The 18,494-nt window shown below is 39.7% G+C and overlaps 1 protein-coding gene across 1 annotated transcript; it reads left to right on the forward strand.

Moving 5' to 3' along the window:
* Positions 1-3,525: 3,525 nt before the first annotated feature.
* On the forward strand, positions 3,526-17,917 carry NDUFV2 (NADH:ubiquinone oxidoreductase core subunit V2). The gene is made up of 8 exons (XM_082316230.1): positions 3,526-3,710; positions 5,367-5,432; positions 11,365-11,427; positions 11,512-11,628; positions 13,257-13,425; positions 15,784-15,893; positions 16,795-16,871; positions 17,782-17,917. The coding sequence occupies exons 1-8, from the start codon at positions 3,594-3,596 to the stop codon at positions 17,873-17,875; spliced, it is 813 nt and encodes a 270-aa protein (XP_082172356.1). The 5' UTR covers positions 3,526-3,593; the 3' UTR covers positions 17,876-17,917.
* The last annotated feature ends 577 nt before the right edge of the window (positions 17,918-18,494 follow it).

An 18,494-nucleotide genomic window follows, 5' to 3' on the forward strand; every position in this document is an offset into this window, starting at 1 on the left:
TACTGGTGTAAATATGAACATACCAGTGTATAATGCTGAGGTTTCAGAAAGATCTTAATAGCCTTTTCTTTTTCTTTTTTCCATAGCTGACAGCAGAACTGATTGAAGGTGTTTTAATGTGATAAGAAGCCTGTGATACTATTTGATAGTATTTATGTTCTCTCCAGATGACCTCTTTTCAGAAGAATCTCTTCAAATGGCTCGCCAACATTCACAGTCCCTACACTGCAAATTACTTCTATTTATATTGCTTTATGTTAGAGCGTGTATCATAGAATAATTAAAATTGAATGTTTTCACGTATGATTGGTTAATATTACTTGTACTGCTATGGCTGGAAGTACTACTTTTGAATGTCAGAAAATACACAGCGAATGCCTGTACATGAATAATGGATTGAAGATTAATGAAAGCCAATTTGTTTATTTTTGTATTTCAAGATGGAGAGTAATGTAACAGTTGTTAAATATCCCTAGTGTATTTCCATTTAAAACAAAAGCCTGAAAGCAATTATTTGGCATAATGCATGCTAACAAAGAAATCCAATGACACGGTAAATAATTATTTGATTGCAAGAATAATTCTCCAGCCTACATTTGCAGAAAACCGTAGTGTTCTCCCTCTCTCCCTTACTAGCCCATGCAATTAGAGCTTGTGGGGCCGCTGGGGAGAGGGTGCGAGGTTACAGGAAGAGGTGCTCTGGCCATTTCTCACCGGCCCGTGCACACCTGCCCTGTTGGAGACACGGGCGCAAGTACGTCATCTGCTGCGTTTCCAGACCCTTACCAAAAGAGCCAACACCGGGAGCCTTGTTCTCCTGAATGCGGCTTGCCTTACGGGTGGGTCACGCTGGAAAAGCACTTGTCTGGAATCGCCGTGGTCCATAAAAGAGCCTCTTCGGAGTCACTGGCGATTTGCGCAGTTGTATGCACATGCTTTGCGGTGCCGCATCAGGCCCGGCGCGGGCAGGACTTTGGCACCTCGGCTCAGTGCATGCAGAAGGCAGAACGCGCAAAGCCAACGCGCAAGTCTGCAGATCGCTGCAGACGCCAGACTCCCATTCAAGGCCACGCTGTTTCCTATTTATTTTTTTAGTATTGTCATCTGATAAATAGACTGAGTTTAAATTACAAATGCTTCCAAATGCTTTTTTTCCCCCTTGTCTAGTCATATGTTTATGAAGTCCAACTGAAAAATGCATATTGAGCTAACTTACATATTTAATAAATTACTGTGATTATATATTTTATAGTATACAAATGAATATTTATTAATTTATCCGCACAGGAACAGTGCCTGAATCTAATCATACATGGCCTTTGCTATTCTTAGACTGTATGCCTAGGGCAGATTCTCAATGGGATATAAAAATTTGGCTTAGCAACAGAATGTGTAATTTGTGCTTGAACGCCTGCACCATTATACTTGCTCTGCTTTAGGCAGTCTTTCAAGTGTTTTAAGAATTCATCTCAGGATAGTATACAAGTACAGAAATGAGGTTTATAAGCAACTAAATAATTAGTGAAAACAAATAAATGAAAATATCAAATACTGGTAGCAGCACTTAAATTAAAAATGGTGATAGTAGCTCTCAGCATTGAGGAAATGAAGAATAAGGAGCAGGAAAACAACCACTGACTGCAGTAAACCCAAATGTAAAAGGCAGTAATCTAACCAGAGAGCTAGCACCACATCCTGCCTGATTTGTGTGAATGAAAAGTATTCTATTAAAAGGACATTAATTACACTAACAGTTGCCAAATACATACGTGCAAATATATACATATACGTGTATATTACTCTTGTGAAAGAGTAATAAACTCAGCATCTTAAATTGTTCTAATATGTGCATTGCTTAGCGTTCTGGGCTTTGTCTAGAGCTATCTGTTGAGATGCAGCGGGGCTCTTGTCTCGCCATGCAGACAGGTTTCTTTACAGGAGCCCTCCAGGTCCAACTCTACAGGGCAGAGCCACTGTCGTTCTGCCTAACCTGGCCTTTTGTCCCGACAAGTGCCCCAACGGATTATTTTACCAGTACGAATCCATAATGCAGTCAGGAAATCGTTTTAATAAAATTCAGTTTGCTCTAGTGTAGTTCTGCCTTTTGAATGTTTATATGAAGTTAAAAAGGGTCTTTCAACACAAATAAGCAGATGAAAAATAAGGTAACATTTTGGATGAAGGAGAACACTGTAAGGAAGGCTGAATTTTTGTTTTATCATGTATTTACTAAAAGTACTCGATACTCAGAGCATCAACTAGCAGATCACCACAATTTTTGCAAAGGTAAAATATATGTGGATAGATTTTCACTGTGCACTGCATGAATTTAATAAGGCTGCATCACTGAAAGCCAGGGTGGGGAGCGCAGCGGAGATTCCTGCCGAGAGAGAAGGAGGGTAGGGTAAGAGATGTTGGAACATCAGCTGATGCTTTGCAAATCTGCAATGCTGAGTATTCATCGGTATAAAATACTTCCTTCTTCGTTGTTATTCGCAAAATGTGAATTTATTTTACAGTGAAAAAGATACATTTGCATTCCTCATCGGAAGACCTGAACAAGTCTACACAAGGATGGACCTGTGACCGATGTTTCTAACAACCTATTGCATCCAAAGAAGAATCTGTGTTACTCAGATTTTCTTCAGTTCCAATATTTGTACTGTACTGACTGAATGATACTGTAAAATGAGAATGTTTATCAAAGGCCAAGAAGACAAATGTTTAGTCTTGTTTTCTCTGATCAAGGGAGGTCAAAACATAGACGCAAGCAGTTCCAACATTAAATACCCTGATCAACAGAACTGGGTAGAAAGGGGGAAAAGGGAGGACTAAAAATAACCGCACCAGTTTCTGCAATTTTCCCCAATTTATTACAGACGCTTGCGTCCAAAGGGATTTGTTTTTTCCCACTGACATATGTCACAAAAGGTTAAAATCCACTGAAAATTCTCATACGGATCTTGTGGTTTGCTTCCTTTATTTGACACAAACCTTCCACGTCGGACAGGGCAGGAATCCAACACCTGCAGGAGGGACAGTCTGGATGACTTCTCCTTCCAGAACAGGCAGTCACGATACCCGCTAGCGGAGTAAAGCGAGCAGCAACCCACGCGTTGGGGAATGACCGGCCACGGCAGCGGAAGGTACAAACCTCCCGCCGCTAACGGCGCTAACGGCGCTAACAACGGCCAACGGCTGGCGCGCTCCCGCCGAGGCGCCCGCCTGGCGGGCGCGCGCGCGCAGCCGTGCGTGGCCGGCGCATGCGCGGGGCGCGTCTCCTTGCCGCTGCGCGGAGGGCGAGCCTAGGCCTCAAGGAGAGGGAAGCCGCGGGCGGCGGGGGTCGCCGCTTCTGCCGCCGGCGCCATGTTCCTCTGCGCTCCCCTGCGGGCCGGGGTCGCACGCTCGGTAAGGGGGGAGGCTGCTGCGGCGGCGGCACGGCTGTTCCTCGCCGGCTGGGGCAGGGCGCCCGCTCGGCTGGAGGAGGCCGCGGCGGGGAAGGGGGTGGGAGGGAGGTCGGTCGGTGCTGCCCTCGCAGTGAGCGGGCGGCCGGGGCCTGCGGCGGGGCAGAAAGGCCCGGGACAGCCGGTGGAATGGCGTCGCTGCCGGGTGTCTCCCCCGGGGCTTGCCGGGGTTACCTGACCGGCTCCGGAGTTGCACTGCCTGTGTCGGGCGGAAAAGGCTCCAGCAGTAACTGCTTGGCGCTTATGGTAGGTTATTGGGAGGCTTCCCAAGTGGAAATAAAATTCCCGACTTGCCTATATACGTAAGACTAGCCATGGGAAGGAAGCCCCTTAATTTGTTTTTGAGTCAACTCTTGACACCAATTGAAATGCTTTAGATCAGTGCAAAAAACGGGGGTTCATCCTATTTCTTCTTTAAGTCTGGAATTTACATCTGTGGTTCTTGAAAACAGAACAATATCTTCGGATGGAATAAAGGGTTTTCATCTGAAGTGCTTCTTTGTGAAGCAACACTGCATATGTGTTTTATTTACTTAGTATGATTCATACCAGAGCATCACATCCTCATTTATATGCTCCTTTCAGCGTTGTCTGCAGAATTTCAGTTGTATTTGCATGCTCTACTTACACTTTAAGTGTTTTGCCTGAATTTTATACGTTGTCTGGCTCACTGAGAGCACTCAAATTGGCATGGCAATGCAGTTCCTTTGATGTGCTTCACATCAGTCGATAAAGACACTAGACTGAGAGTCTCCTGGAAAAGGTGGCACTCAGGAACAATCTGCAGTCCACAGAGTGATCCGTGTATCCCAGAGTTCATTTTGGCCTCTGACACAGAATGGCAGATTAATTGCTTTCCTGGCTGCTGCACAAAGTGGAAGTGGATACATACAATGTAATACATGTAATTGCATAGTAAATCCAGTGCTTCCTGGAAGGACTGATCATATGACAGGGAAAGACTGCAGCCGTCGTGTGAAACTACACTGCAGGTGAAACTACGTGATCTGCTGCTGAAAAGATTGAGCTGATCATGTTGCTCTTAAAGATGAGCAGAGACTGTAGTTCCTTGGTACTTAGGCTTGGATTTCAGATCTGACCCTGGGACAGTATTTTTGTTAGTTTGATGCTGACCCACTTGAAGTCCCACAAATTTTACACAGTAACAGAAATTAAGTAGTTAAGGAGGGTTTTTCTTTTTAATACACTATACTTCAAGAAATCTCAAAATCGATCTAGAATTCAATGTAAAAATGAATATAAAACTAAATTTGTTATGGAGTGATTACTTATGACAAGATAATATTATCAAATGATCTTAGTAATACTGGACAGAATCTAGAAATCTTGATCTGTTTTGGCATGACGGATGCAGACAGAGAGTACAGAGAATAGCTGAACAGAACTTGCATATGGGTCTGTGTTCTGTTTATATTTCACATTTGTGTTTACTTTACGTTTGTCCTCTTATGCCTTTTCCCACTGTTCAGTTAGACAAAAGCTGAAGAAGCATGTAAATGCATACTAGAGAAGAATGCCAGTAGTAATGGTAGTTTCTGCAGACTTTCAATTTAAATCACGTAGGATATAAAGTAAAAAATGGGAAAATTCTTTGTGAAATGTTTGATGAGAATTTGTATTCAAGGTACTTAATTTAAGCTGTGGCAGAGTATTATCTGTTTGAAGTTAAATCCTTTAAGTTCTACATTGTCTGAAATGGTTAAGGTGAGTTGGCTCTCCTGATAGTACAGGAGAGCCCTTAATAGTCTCTTCTTGACTTAAATTATTAGTGATGACAGTAGAATTAATGGCTTACAATTAGAATAGAAATCAAGCTGGTTCTGAAAGCAGCCACTAGCAATATGTAAATTATTAATACTATCTACTTTATTTTGTTCGTAGATAAGACAAATCCGATACTTACATAGAACAGCAGTGTGCAATGCCAGTGGAGGAGCATTATTTGTGGTACGTAATTTTCTACCTTACTGTTAGGGGAATGTGCAAAAAGAGCTTGGCATGTGCTTTTTTAATCTGCCTAAAAGCTTCTGATGGGCAGAACTTTGCTACAGAAGCCTGCTGGCATTTACAAAGAAGCGGTTTTTCAGTAGAACTTTTTATTAGAGTTACGATGGAGTATCAAAAGGTTTTATTTTAGTTTTTGGCCTTGTGTTTCTTTCCTTATATAGTAAAAACTGTTCTTAATAGTAATGGTGATATTAGTAGCATTTGTGTGTGGTGCAGATGAGACTTTCCTTAAACTTCATTTCATTATAAAACCATTCTTGTTTCCTTTTTTTACTGGAGTTAATTGAGTTTGTAATTGAAGCTCATGAAACTTTTTGCAGGCGCAATTTCTTGATTTCTAAAATTTGCCGCAGAATTGCCCTTAGGTCCAGGTCTAGCCCTGTTTACTAGGAGTTGAAAAGTACAGTTCTTGTTCATATTATATGTGATATAGCATGTTGCATAATGATTCACAATTGAGGCCATTAGGCATTATCATAATATGTATAAATAGTAATAGTGATTGCAAAAAAGAAAAAGCCCTCAAATTTAAATGTGTAAAGGAGATGTGTTGTCTGTCTACCTCTGAAGAGAACCTGAAGCATCTCTGAGAGGTGTATCGTCCCATTCTGCTCCATTCAGAGCTTTATGTAGTCTGCAGTTTAACAGCTGAATAATTTGGCATTCTTCCAACATGGGGTAAAAATCTGCATTGTACTAGAGAATTGACCACTTCGTTGAAAGCAGGTGCTCAGCAGCTCAGCATTTTTGGACAGGTTGTTGTTGTTGCCTTTCTGCAGCTGTCTCTACAGTTTTTCCCATAAGATGAAGTTAATGGGATTATAATACATGCTTCATATACTTTTCCGGAAACCTGAGCAGGCACTGATGATTTATGAAGTGAGAGCTGTATTCAAGGAATAGAGGAAACAGTGTAGGCTGACAACTTAGGAAACTTCACATATGGTTTGAGGTTGTTGAAGACAGGCAAAAGGTGTCTTTGGCACCCTAATGGATGTTGGTGCCTGGCATATGAAGCTAGACGGCTTTGTAAATTCTCCAGGCATTTTTCAAGATTTATGTAACTGTTGAAATTATTTGCTGGAGGGAGGAGCCTGAAAATAGAGAAAAGGAAGTAGAAAAGTAAAGTTGTGTGTTTTAGTTAGCTACTTGTGATTTGCAGCTGTGTATTTAATAGCGTCATTGACGACTTTTATTTTTACTCCGCAACAGAATTTTTGCTAGAAGAGCATGGGAAATTGTTTCTCTGTGTGTGGGTTTTTTTTTTTTTTAATAGGGTAATATTTGCTCTTCTATGAAGTAAAAAGCTGTAGGCAGAAGACAGTTGGATGTCATTGTGTGTGTGTGTGTGTAATTGTTTGCCCTAACTACAACTAAAAACCTTCACAGCAAGTTTCAAGGGAAACTCGTCCTGCTGATCCGAGCTGAAGGTGTTATTTTAATCAACACTAGGTGTTTGCATAGTCAGAAAATGGGACTTCTTTGGCCCAGAGTTCTCTAGAGAAAACCCAACTTAAAAAAAGTCTTAGCCTTCTGGAATATTACAAGCAGATGAAGTGTCAAAGGTTGTTAAAAACTGCTTGAGGAACAGCAGGCTTACCTGGGAATAACTCTAACCTGTTGTGGTGGTCCTCTTTGTATGTCAGTTTACACACAAGTGTCTTGGTTTTGTTTTGCAAAGGATACTGGTGCTTCTTGTTGCACTTTCCATATATGAAATCTATATGTGAGGAAGGGAAATGCATACAGCATATTCGTTTTGTAACAGCAGGGGACAGGCTAGCAGGGGACGTGGTTGTCATAAAATCTAGTATTAAAAGGCAGTTCTGGTTTGCGTACCTATGCCTCCCTTTGCAAACTTTTTTCATGCAAGTTTTTTCCTTACATGTTACCAGAAACAAGACAACTTCTACCGAAACTTCTTTTTATTCTGAAACAGCCAAGAAGATACTTTCTCTCAACCATTAAACTCAGTTTGGTGCCATCACAGGCAGCTAGATCACAATTCCAGAAAGAGTATATCAAGTTTAAAACTAGATAGATTGTTTGTCCGTAGTAACGTAAGAGAGCTGCTCCAAATTTATCACGTTTCTGAGGGCTAGGGAAGGCCTGATTTCAAAGATACTTTTATTTACAATAGTTACCTTTCTTTCTTTCATGCCTTCTCTATGTTTGACTTTTACCTGTCTTTAGCCTGCTTAACAGCTAAACCTTAACTCTTCTACTTTGTGGTTTTCAACACATGGACTGAGTTTCCTTAACACATCAACTGCCCTGATCTGGGCTTTGTCGTAGGGCTGCACAGGGGTTCAGTACAGAGCGTTAGATAATTGCTATATTATAGTTTTAGTTACTTGTGAAGATGGTCAGTGAAATACTTGGGTCTGAGAGCACTTCAACCGTTCCTAATTGAAGAGAGGTTTATATCTTGAGTTCTGCTGGAATAGTCAATGTGGGGTACTTTCCCTTTGGAGGAGAAGTAATAAATTTCTTTTCATTGCTGATTTGATATGGACTTTTAACAGGTTGTTGCTCTAAACATCTTTTCCCCTGCAGACCACATGGTTCTCTCATTTTGGTTTACAGTGTTTTGGACCGGTGTTTACCACAGGGCATAGGTCAAGTTTCAGGCAGACTTTTTTGCAGTATACATGAAAGCTAAATTATTCTAGTTATTATATTGTAATTCTTCATCTTTCTGTCAAGAAAGATGATTAGATCACTGAAAAAGAATAATAAAATCTCCCAGGTTGGTGTAGCAAAAAGGATGAACATTCAGCAGCCTTAGTACCGTCCGTGGGAGAGTACCGTCATCTGTGGGGACAGTGTGGCTTGGGTAGGCCTTCAGAGTGCCGTTGTTCACGCTATAAGTAGGTTAGGCCGAATGCTGCAATACAAATGTGATACAGTCAAGCTATGCATGGAATGAAAACATATTGTGTAAGACTTCAGGAAACTGGGGAGCATGAGAAGGGAATCTGAAAAAATGTGTGGGTAGAGTTTGACTTTGCTTTTCAACAAACTGCTGTAGTTGGTACAGACATAATTGTTTGTATTTAGTTTGTGTACGGAGGAAGCCTTAATATATTGGTTTCTTTTTATGAGTGCCTCTTATATGAGGAAAGGCTGAGAGAGCTGGGACTGTTAGAGAAGGCTGGGGGAGGGGGGATCTTATCAATGTCTATAAATACCTGAAGGGAGGGTGCAAAGAGGACAGAGCCAGGCTCTTTTCAGTGGTGCCCAGTGACAGGACAAGAGGGAATGGCCTCAGAGAACATCAGGAAACACTTTTTCACTGTGAGGGTGACTGAGCACTGGCACAGGTTGCCCAGAGAGGTTGTGGAGTCTCCAACCTTGGAGATATTCAGAAGCAGCCTCCTGGACATGGTCCTGGGCAGCCAGCTCTGGGTGTCCCTGCTTGAGCAGGGGGGTTTGGCCCAGATGACCTCCAGAGGTCCCTTCCAACCTCAACCACTCTGTGATGTAACACAGCATTCCTTCCAATACTGTGTCCTTAATTCTGATCTTGTTCTGCAGAACCTGTAGCCTAAAAAAAGGCAGAAATGCACCGATACCATTTAGGAGCAAATCAGCTCATGTAAGTGTCAGATAAATGGTGCATCGTCAGACAGATGGAATACTAGGGAACATGTGATTGACAAATTCCTAACAGCTTTGTAGGTCTAGAACTCTGTAAGCTCTCAATGAGAACTATTAAACTCTCCACAGCACAGAATTAGGTGAAGCCCATTTAGGAAAATAAAAAAAGGTGACGTGATCTTATTTAGTGTTCATCTGTGCTGTAGCCTTTACAATGTATCTTGGAGCCCTGCTGCACAGAACTGTGTGCCAAACTGTAGCTTCAGATATAAAGTCTTTATTATTCCTCTTCACATGTAGGGTATTTAAGGATATCAGTTTAGAGATGATACACTGAAAAGAACAGCTGTTCTAGACAAAGAGGGAGATTTTAATAAATCAAATAGACTTATTTGCAAAAGAAATTGAGATCAAGTACAATTGTAACTGTATCAAATAGATCTGGAAGGCAAAATAGCAGCCTGAAATAAAACAGGCATGCAGATTTGAGAAGGAAAAGTTAAGTTCTGGAAATACCTATCATGAATCATGGATTTGATCTGTGCAGCTAAGACACAGAACAGGTCTGTAAGGGGAAAGAAAGTAAAAGTTGCACAGTATTTCCAATCAGTTTTTCCTCCATTAGCCTCTTTTTGAGACCTTTCATTAAAATTCATAGAAAACCCTCACCAACACTACATATGAGGACTCAAACCCTTTTTCTGGAAGGGTCAGTCTAAAATAATGGCAATTGTGTTCCTAAAAGCTGTTTTATGTTATCTTGTAGACCACACAATAAGCAATAAATTCATACTTAATAAAATACTAGTATGTTCAAAGGGAATCTGTCATCTTTCTGTAAGTCCTGTTATTAGGGGAAAGTCATCCTTGGTGGAGAAATAGATATAGTAGTACTTTTACAGTTGACTTGGAACTGTGGTAGGGGTACATGCTCTCAAATTGATGGTGGCAGTAGTACTGTCTGCTCCTGGATACGGACAGGATGAGCGAAGGGAATCTCTTGCTAGACCAACAAATGTAATTGAAGTTAAGTATTTGGCCTTTTGATATTTCCATATTAAAATTTCTAAATCCAGGAATAGCTATGGACTATACGTATTTTAAGTTCTGCACTAATGACAATCTTTCAGTATGTAAGTATCTTGTAGTGTTAAGATTTTTCATTAAATCCTTCGCTGCTTAGTAACGCAGTGTGGAAACTGCAAAATCACCCTAGGTTACCTGAGAAAATGATCAAAGTGGAAGTCAGTGGAATGGGTTTCTTTCTCATAAATATACTTTTAAAGCTTTTATTATTAGCTGGTTGTGGGTTACTTTTAACATCAAGCCTCAAGTATAGTTTGCATTCTTCCCCAGACTTTCCATTTAATTTGAAACTTTCTCAATTTGAAAACTGTATATTGGAATGAAACTTAGCTAGGAGTATTTCAGGGACACCCTAAATGAGCTGCTTAGAGATAACTGAAAATTTTGTGCAGGTAATTTTTCTGGTGGATAAAGATTTTTGTCAGAACTAAGATTTTATTATAGGAAAATGTCACTTTCTTCAAGACTTCGAAATTTCTATTTTCTGAAAATAGAAGAACTAATTTCAATTCAATGTTTCCCTAGAAAACCACCTTAAAAATAATATGATAGAATACCTTATTTTGGAGATATGAATTCAAAATTCTGCTTCTTCCACTCTGATTCAGAATGTATCTAAAATTAAAATGTTGAAATCCATTGCAAATCAAAAGAATATGTTAAAATGGGTTAATAATGTGTGTTTGAATGTGCAAATATTTTAATTATATAGCAAGCTTCTTGATGGATTTTCAAGTTTTTATAGTTAATGTCTCGTGGGAAAAGAAGAAATGGGCTGTTGATTTAGTCCCTTGTTGTTTATTAAGGTGTTAACCAGAGGACACTTATTCTGCCTGTGATGAGTTTGAACATAATTGCCAAACTGTATTAACAGTGTTTAAAAAAATGTATATTTTGATAAGAATACCATACTCCTCAAGAAATACTTTTTAAAATAGGAAATAACAGGAATAAGTCATTATTTTTAAGAGTGATGAAATGATTACCGGTATTTTTGATAACTTTCCCAGAGATATTTAATCATTTATGATTGAGTACTATGAAATTTTTATCTGGAATATATTGGTTTTATTCAAGCCACTCAACTGTAACTGTCTAATGAGAAGATATTTTACAACAGTAAATCTGTCCTGAATAATTTCCTGACAACCCTATTTTTACATATTTTCTCTTTCTTTTCCTGAAGCACAGAGATAGTCCTGAAAATAATCCAGATACTCCATTTGAGTTCACACCTGAAAACCAAAAGGTATGCAGACAAAAAAAGTTAAACACACAGACTTTGTCTTTAGATCAGTACTGATATTTTTTCCTCCTCTTTCCCTTTAAAAAGCGAATAGAAGCAATCATAAACAACTACCCAGGGGGACACAAGTCTGCAGCTGTCATGGCAGTACTAGATTTGGCCCAAAGACAGCATGGATGGTTGCCCATATCGGCTATGAACAAGGTACTTAGTACTTAATTCTCTCTCAAGCATAATTTTACTGTTTTCTTTACGTATGCTACTAGACTATTGGCATTTATTTATCAAAGCGTACATGTGGCACAGAGTTGTGAGAATTCCCTATGAGACTACATTTTAAAAAACAGAAGGGAAAACTAACCCAGGGAACTCTGGGCTCTGCTGTTTACATAATGTTAGCCCATTGCTAGAAACTACAGACAGAACAAAACAAAAATTACATGAGCCTTATTTAGATAGGCTCTTTTCCCAGAATCATCCTGGAAGTAGGAACAGAAACTTGAAAAATTTTGTTCACTGCTGAATTTGGGGGAAGAAAAAAAGAGAACAATAGTGGGGTTTTTCTTCTCTCAGATTAGTGGCACTACACACGTTACCAGGGTTGTACTTAATCTCTAGGCCTGTAAAAACTTCTGCAAAGCAGTGTTAGTGTGGTATGTGTCGTGAGTGTTTTATAATGCCTCACAGCAAGTGCCAGGATGACTTGAGAAATTATTTATTAAAATTGTTTCAAAATAAGCAAGCAAGTACACTGCTCCAAAGTGGTAAGTTGCATGACAGTAATCGAATACCAAGAAATAAAAAATTCTGGTTTGTATTCATATGAGTAAATCTATCATATTTTGTGTTACAGTCTGGCATGTCATCAGTTTTAAAGTGAAAAGTTTTAAATTCAATCAAGATATGCTAAGTGAGGATTGTGAGCATTACAGAAATTACTGAAGGAGTTAAACGCACATTTAGAGAAGGGCAGCTTATGTCTGCTGCTGTTTCTACAGTGTAGCCTAAAGCCTCAAATTGCCGTTAATACCGAATGGGAAAAGTATTTTTGTTTATTTTTTCTAAGTTTCGGATTGATATTCTGTTTTAAATGATCTTAAGATTTTTAAGTGAACAAATATTTTCTGTGGTTTGTTATTTGCCTGCTATAGAGACTGGAACATAAAACAGTTACACTTTTGAAGACAGAGCCAGTTCTCAACCTGAGCAGTTTGCCAGGGTTCCAGGTTAATGAGGTCAGGGATACTTACACCACAACTGGCTCCATGGAGATCGTGCTTCACTCCCTATTTATTAGCTGTGACGCCAATCTGCAGATGTTGCGGTGGCGTTTCTAAGGCCAGCCCTGGTGTGTCACAGAACCCGAGACAGGCCTGCTGTATTTGAATTAGGTGAGCGTAGTACCAGCCTGTAAGTATTCCCTTACCAAACGGCTTACGTGGGTTAGCGTGGGCAGATGCGTACACGTTCGTTCATTCATACAGCAAAAGAGCAGAAGCGCAGTATGAGCTGGAGCTGACAATGAAAGCTGGAACCCAGCTGACTCCTCGCATCTGGCTTCTGTATGATGCTAGACGCTGGAGGGAACTGACTGGAGCTCCTCGCTGTGCTAATCTGTGGCCTGGTGGAGTTTGTGCTTCAGCAGGGTGACTCCAAGCGGAGTAACTCAGGTGCCTTTCCTTGGCACTCGAATACAGTTATGCTTCAATACCCATCCCCTCCCTCTTTATTTATCCATTACTGCAGACAGAGGACAGGTGACTTTATTGTTAAATGCCTTTACTGATGCCCTGTGAGAATTCAATACAGTGTCTGTTTTCCCCTTGTCACAGGTTGCTGAAATTTTAGAAATGCCTCCCATGAGAGTGTATGAAGTAGCAACCTTCTATACGATGTATAATCGCAAACCTGTTGGGAAATACCATATTCAGGTCTGCACTACCACGCCTTGCATGCTGCGAGACTCTGATAGCATTTTAGAAGCCATTAAGAAGAAACTTGGTATGACACAAATTTGTGATATACTTTTTGTAATTTTTTTTACCTTTGTTTAATGATACTGAAGTAAAATTTTTCATATGGTGGGGACAGAGTGAAAATACAGAGTGAAATCATTGGAGAATACACACTAAATACTTCAAATTTCAGATATGGCATTTATTCTTTATTTCTAAAGATTTCAGTACAGTAGAGCAGAAAAGGCCGTTGTCTGGAGTGGTTTTAAAGGCAGTTTGCCAGGAAATGCGTATTCTAATACGACCCTTGGACTGAGAAAGTCAGCCCTATCCCATGTATAGGAGACGACTCTGAATGCTATGGCACTTTTTTATATGCAAAGTAAGATTTTTAAGGTATATGCTATACGAAAGGTTTTTGTGAGGGGTTTTTTACTTAAGTAAGATGATAAAATCATAGAATGGTTTGAGTTGGAAGGAACCTTAAAGATCACCTAGTTCCACCCCCCCTGCGTTGGGCAGGGACACTTTCCACTAGACCAGGTTACTCAAAGCCCCATCCAACCTGGCCTTGAACACTTTCAGGGAGGGGGCATCCACAACTTCTCTGGGCAACCTATTCCAGTGTCTCACCACCTTCACAGTAAATAATTTCGTCCTAGCATCTAATCTAAATCTACCCTCTTTCAGTTTAAAACCATTATCCTTTGTCCTATCACTACACTCCCTGACAGAGTCCCTCCCCATCTTTCCTGTAGGCCCCCTTTAAGTACTGGTAGGCTGCTGTAAGGTCTCCCCGCAGCCTTCTCTTCTCTAGGCTGAACAACCTCAACTGTCTCAGCCTTTCTTCATAGGAGAGGTGCTCCATCCCTCTGACCATTTTTGTGGCCCTCCTCTGGACCTGCTCCAATAGGTCCATCCCCGTCTTGTGCGGGGGGCTCCAGAGCTGGACGCAGCACTCCAGGTGGGGTCTCACCAGAGCAGAGCAGAGGGGCAGAATCACCTCCCTCGACCTGCTGGCCACGCTGCTTTTGATGCAGCCCAGGATACGGTTGGCCTTCTGGGCTGCGAGCGCACATTGACGGCTCATGTCCAGCTTTTTGTCCACCAGGACCCCCAAGGCTTTCCTCTGCAGGGCTGCTCTCAGTCCACTCACTGCCCAGCCTCTATCCATGTTTGGGATTGCCCTGACCCAGGTGCAGGACCTTGCACTTGGCCTTGTTGAACTTCACGAGGTTCGCGTGGGCCCACCTTTCTAGCCTGTCAAGGTCCCTCTGGATGGCAAACATGATGTTAACGCAACTTATGAATTCTCCATGGAAAAAGTCAGTTGAGAGTGCTGCATCATACGAGATGTAAAGAGAACCCATGGGTTTTGTGTGGGGTTGGGTTTTTTTTTTTCCTCCTTGTTGGGTGGTTGTGGGGAGAAGAGGCCATAAGACCAGCAACTAACAACTCTTCCCCTTTTATGAAGTCACAAGCTGTGCTAACATTTCCTGAGAACCACTGTGATAAAGCTGCAGAACAGCTGCTTATTATCTTGCATTTCATATATTCTGTTGTCTGGAAAAGGCATATTTAGATGAAATTTGTCTTGGTTTGTTACTGCAAAGATAGCTTAATTTTAACTGAAACTCTTAGCTTGAGAAATCAAAGCATTAGGGATGATTGTGGAGCTCTTACTGAGACATAGGCCTTACTTAGATGACTTTTAAGCTTTTTTTCCCCCCCTTCTAATAAGTATGAAGGAAAACTGCTTTTCAGCATTCTTCCTTCCATGGAGTATTTTGTCGGGATCAGACTCTGATGTTATTTCGGCTAACCTGCCCTCTGGAGAACGTCTGTATCTCTATCACTGGAACAATAATGTGTCATGGAAGCTAAGTATGTGTACAGAGTTGTTCAGGAAATAAGCCTTTGTGTATGAGCTTGGAAGTTGCTTATGAATTAGTAGCTAACAACGTTAATGCTTGGATCTTGGTTAATTTGGGAATTCAGTACTCAACCCTATATGTTAATGCATTTCGTATCAGCACATGAAAGCAATGTTTTCCCTATTTTTTCCATTCTGTTCTATTGATTACTAAAAATGTTCCTGAGTAGAGCTGTTCTGTTTCTTAGAACTGTCATTTCATGGGTTTTCTTTCAGTAAATCATACTGGTATGATTTTACCTGTAAACCTGTAAATGAGGTCTCAAAAATGTATCCGAAGACTGACTTCACAGTTTATTAGAATCCTTTGTTTAATGGAAACATTTTGGACTCATTTAAGAGGATTTAACTATGCAAATGTTTTTAAGGCCAAAATACAAGTAATGAGAAGACTATGGAGTACTTAAGACTCATGCTTTATTAATCTTGTTCAGTAACCATTCCTGAACCTAATATTCTTTATTGGTTTAGGTATAAAAGTTGGGGAAACAACACCTGATAAACTCTTCACGCTGATAGAAGTGGAATGTTTAGGTGCTTGTGTAAATGCACCGATGGTACAAATAAATGACAATTACTATGTAAGTATGATATTCCCTTTTAAAAGATTAAACTTCTTTGCTGTGTTACCTGTATTTTCACTTGTTTCAGAACCTGAAGGTTTGGTCAGTTACTTCAGATTGCTATTGGCAGGGACAACTTATGACCTAGAGCATCTTTTAGTTTCTTGTCATCTTCCTAGAACACTTCATCTGTATCACAGTGTATCCGTGTATTTTTCCTTTCAATTACCGTCTTGATTTATACAAGTGGGGTGATGCATTTTTGTGATAGTGGTGTGCCCGTAAATCTGGAATTTTTACATAGGTATTTGATAAGCTTTTAAAAGCACTTTAAAGCAGTCTGTTGGAAAGTATGGACTGGTTTAACACTATTTTTGAACTTTTAGACTTCTGAATTGTGGCTCACTTGGATGCCATCAGACCAAAGGAATTAATGTGTTAACTGAATCCAGCTTTTTAAAAAAACTTATTTTTAAAATATTTTATTTTGTTATCACAGTTTGATTAATTTTTTAAGAATTGTACCCACAACGTTTTTTTGTCACAGCTGACACCATTTTGTAGTATGTGCAATGGCATGTGTATAGTGGGTAGGCAGAGACCCAGCTCACCAATATACCAAGGAAGCTGAAAACACAAACCCATGTTATAGATGACCCACATCAACATGGTTAGTTTTAACATAATTTCTGCAACTATATGTAAAATAAAAATTTTATCATTAAGATTACAGTAGGCTTTTTGATTTTCCTAATTCTTTGAACCAGTATTTGTGTTAATGGACAGGATCAAAATTACCTATGCTAGGATGACACCTAAGAGAGCCACTATCTGATGGATTTTGAATGCTGCAGTGAGCATCATTGCTGACTTTTTCTGTTTTGTCAATGATCTGATTTTTTTTTTCTTTTTTTTACAGGAAGATTTGACACCCAAAGATATTGAAGACATAATTGATGAGCTGAAGGCTGGCAAAGTTCCCAAACCTGGCCCAAGGTATGCTATATTTGCATAATAATGGCCAACTACCTGAAGGCTGATCCTTTAGAGTAACTAAATTTCTGTTCCGGTGATTTCAGTTCACAACCTGCAGCTAAAAAGCATTAATTACTGAACAGAATGGCATGCATTCAGTGCCTTTCTATATATTCAAAGCCAAAAAGAACTGGAAGGAACTGAGAAGAGAATTTTTCATGTTCTTGACGACTGACTAGAGGAGCATAAAATGTGAAAATGTCAGTTCTGATTTGGCTTAGTACCTAATAGGGGAATGATATCACCTGTTGGATTTTTGTTGTCTAGATCATGTAAATCAACAAATGCCTGTTGGTTGTCTGAGTTGTTTGGGTTTTTTTATTTCTGGCAAAAACCAGGAAGATTGCAAGTTTGTGACAGGGTTATTATTTCTGAACTTCTTTATCTATTATTTCCCATTGTTCTTTGTTAACCCAACTACACATATGTTTGTGTGAATAGAGGAATTAATTTGACTTGTGTGTGTTACCTCTTCCTATTGTTTCTATAATGATTTTTTTGAACACAAACCCAATAATCTTAAAACAGCTAGTTTCCAAACACAGGGAAGCATCTTTAACAAAAATATGATGCTGCCTTGGGTATTACTGGAATCAACATCACTTTTGTCTGGCCAACCTATAAGTAAATAAGAAAACTAGCGGTCCTATCTTGCATTTCAGTTATGAAACTCTGTCACTACTTGAATTTGGAATCCTTTTTATTTAAGAGTAGCATCACACATTTCTGAAGGATGAATAGGAAGAATGAAAGAAGAAAAAAAGTGGCTTCAGCCTTAAGTCAGATTTGTAACTGTCTTCTATCCAGTGATTGAACAGTATCTGAGGCTATAACAATACCAGCAATGAATAAAACTCTCTTCATTTTTCAGGAGTGGACGTTTTTCTTGTGAGCCAGCTGGTGGCCTTACTTCTCTGACTGAACCACCCAAAGGACCAGGTTTTGGAGTTCGAGCTGACCTCTAAGGATTTTTGTAATGTAAGATGAACTGTCTGAAAACAATAAAGTAACTTTAATCTCGGTAAAAATGATGTATGTTCTAGTACTTCTTTAAAAAAATGAAGAAAGCAACAGCAATTTGAATATCTAACTTACCATGGTTTTAACTACTGCAAAGCATAATCATAATTTTAGATTATAAGAAAAGTGGTTCTGCAGACTGTAAAGTGGCTCACTGAAAGAGTCCACTTAGGATCACTAAGAGATGAAAATTGCATCTTTTGATCTGTCATTGAAAATTCTTTCAACTTTTTCTAAGGTTCTTTGAAGAAGTAACAAAACTGAGTAAATTAAAAGTCTGGCAAATGCACAAGGAAACAAACTGAAAGGAGATTATCTGACAAAACTTCATCACGTTACTTTTAATTGCAATTTGAAAACAAAGAAACAAACAAAACAATCAGGAAGGGTGACCCAAACTGTGTCATGTAAAAAATCTGGTAGGTTCAGTAAGAAGTGGTTGTTCTTGAGTCTAATTCTTCTTACTACCATTCAGTGACCAGGAAAAATGTGAAAATTATCTTCTTATTATGTTACCAAAAAAACCCCCCAGGTACCAGTAGTACTCTAATAAAAGAATGAACA

Source organism: Platalea leucorodia (genome assembly GCF_965183815.1).
Source record: "Platalea leucorodia genome assembly, chromosome: 1".
Taxonomy (NCBI): Eukaryota; Metazoa; Chordata; class Aves; order Pelecaniformes; family Threskiornithidae; genus Platalea; species Platalea leucorodia.

Excerpts from the sequence above, each read along its gene's own strand:
- NDUFV2 (XM_082316230.1), top strand. The coding sequence starts at position 3,594 with ATGGCGTCGCTGCCGGGTGTCTCCCCCGGGGCTTGCCGGGGTTACCTG. Across the intron at positions 15,894-16,794 it reads AAATAAATGACAATTACTAT|GAAGATTTGACACCCAAAGA; the intron begins GTAAGTATGATA and ends TTTTTTTTACAG. Across the intron at positions 16,872-17,781 it reads GTTCCCAAACCTGGCCCAAG|GAGTGGACGTTTTTCTTGTG; the intron begins GTATGCTATATT and ends TTCATTTTTCAG.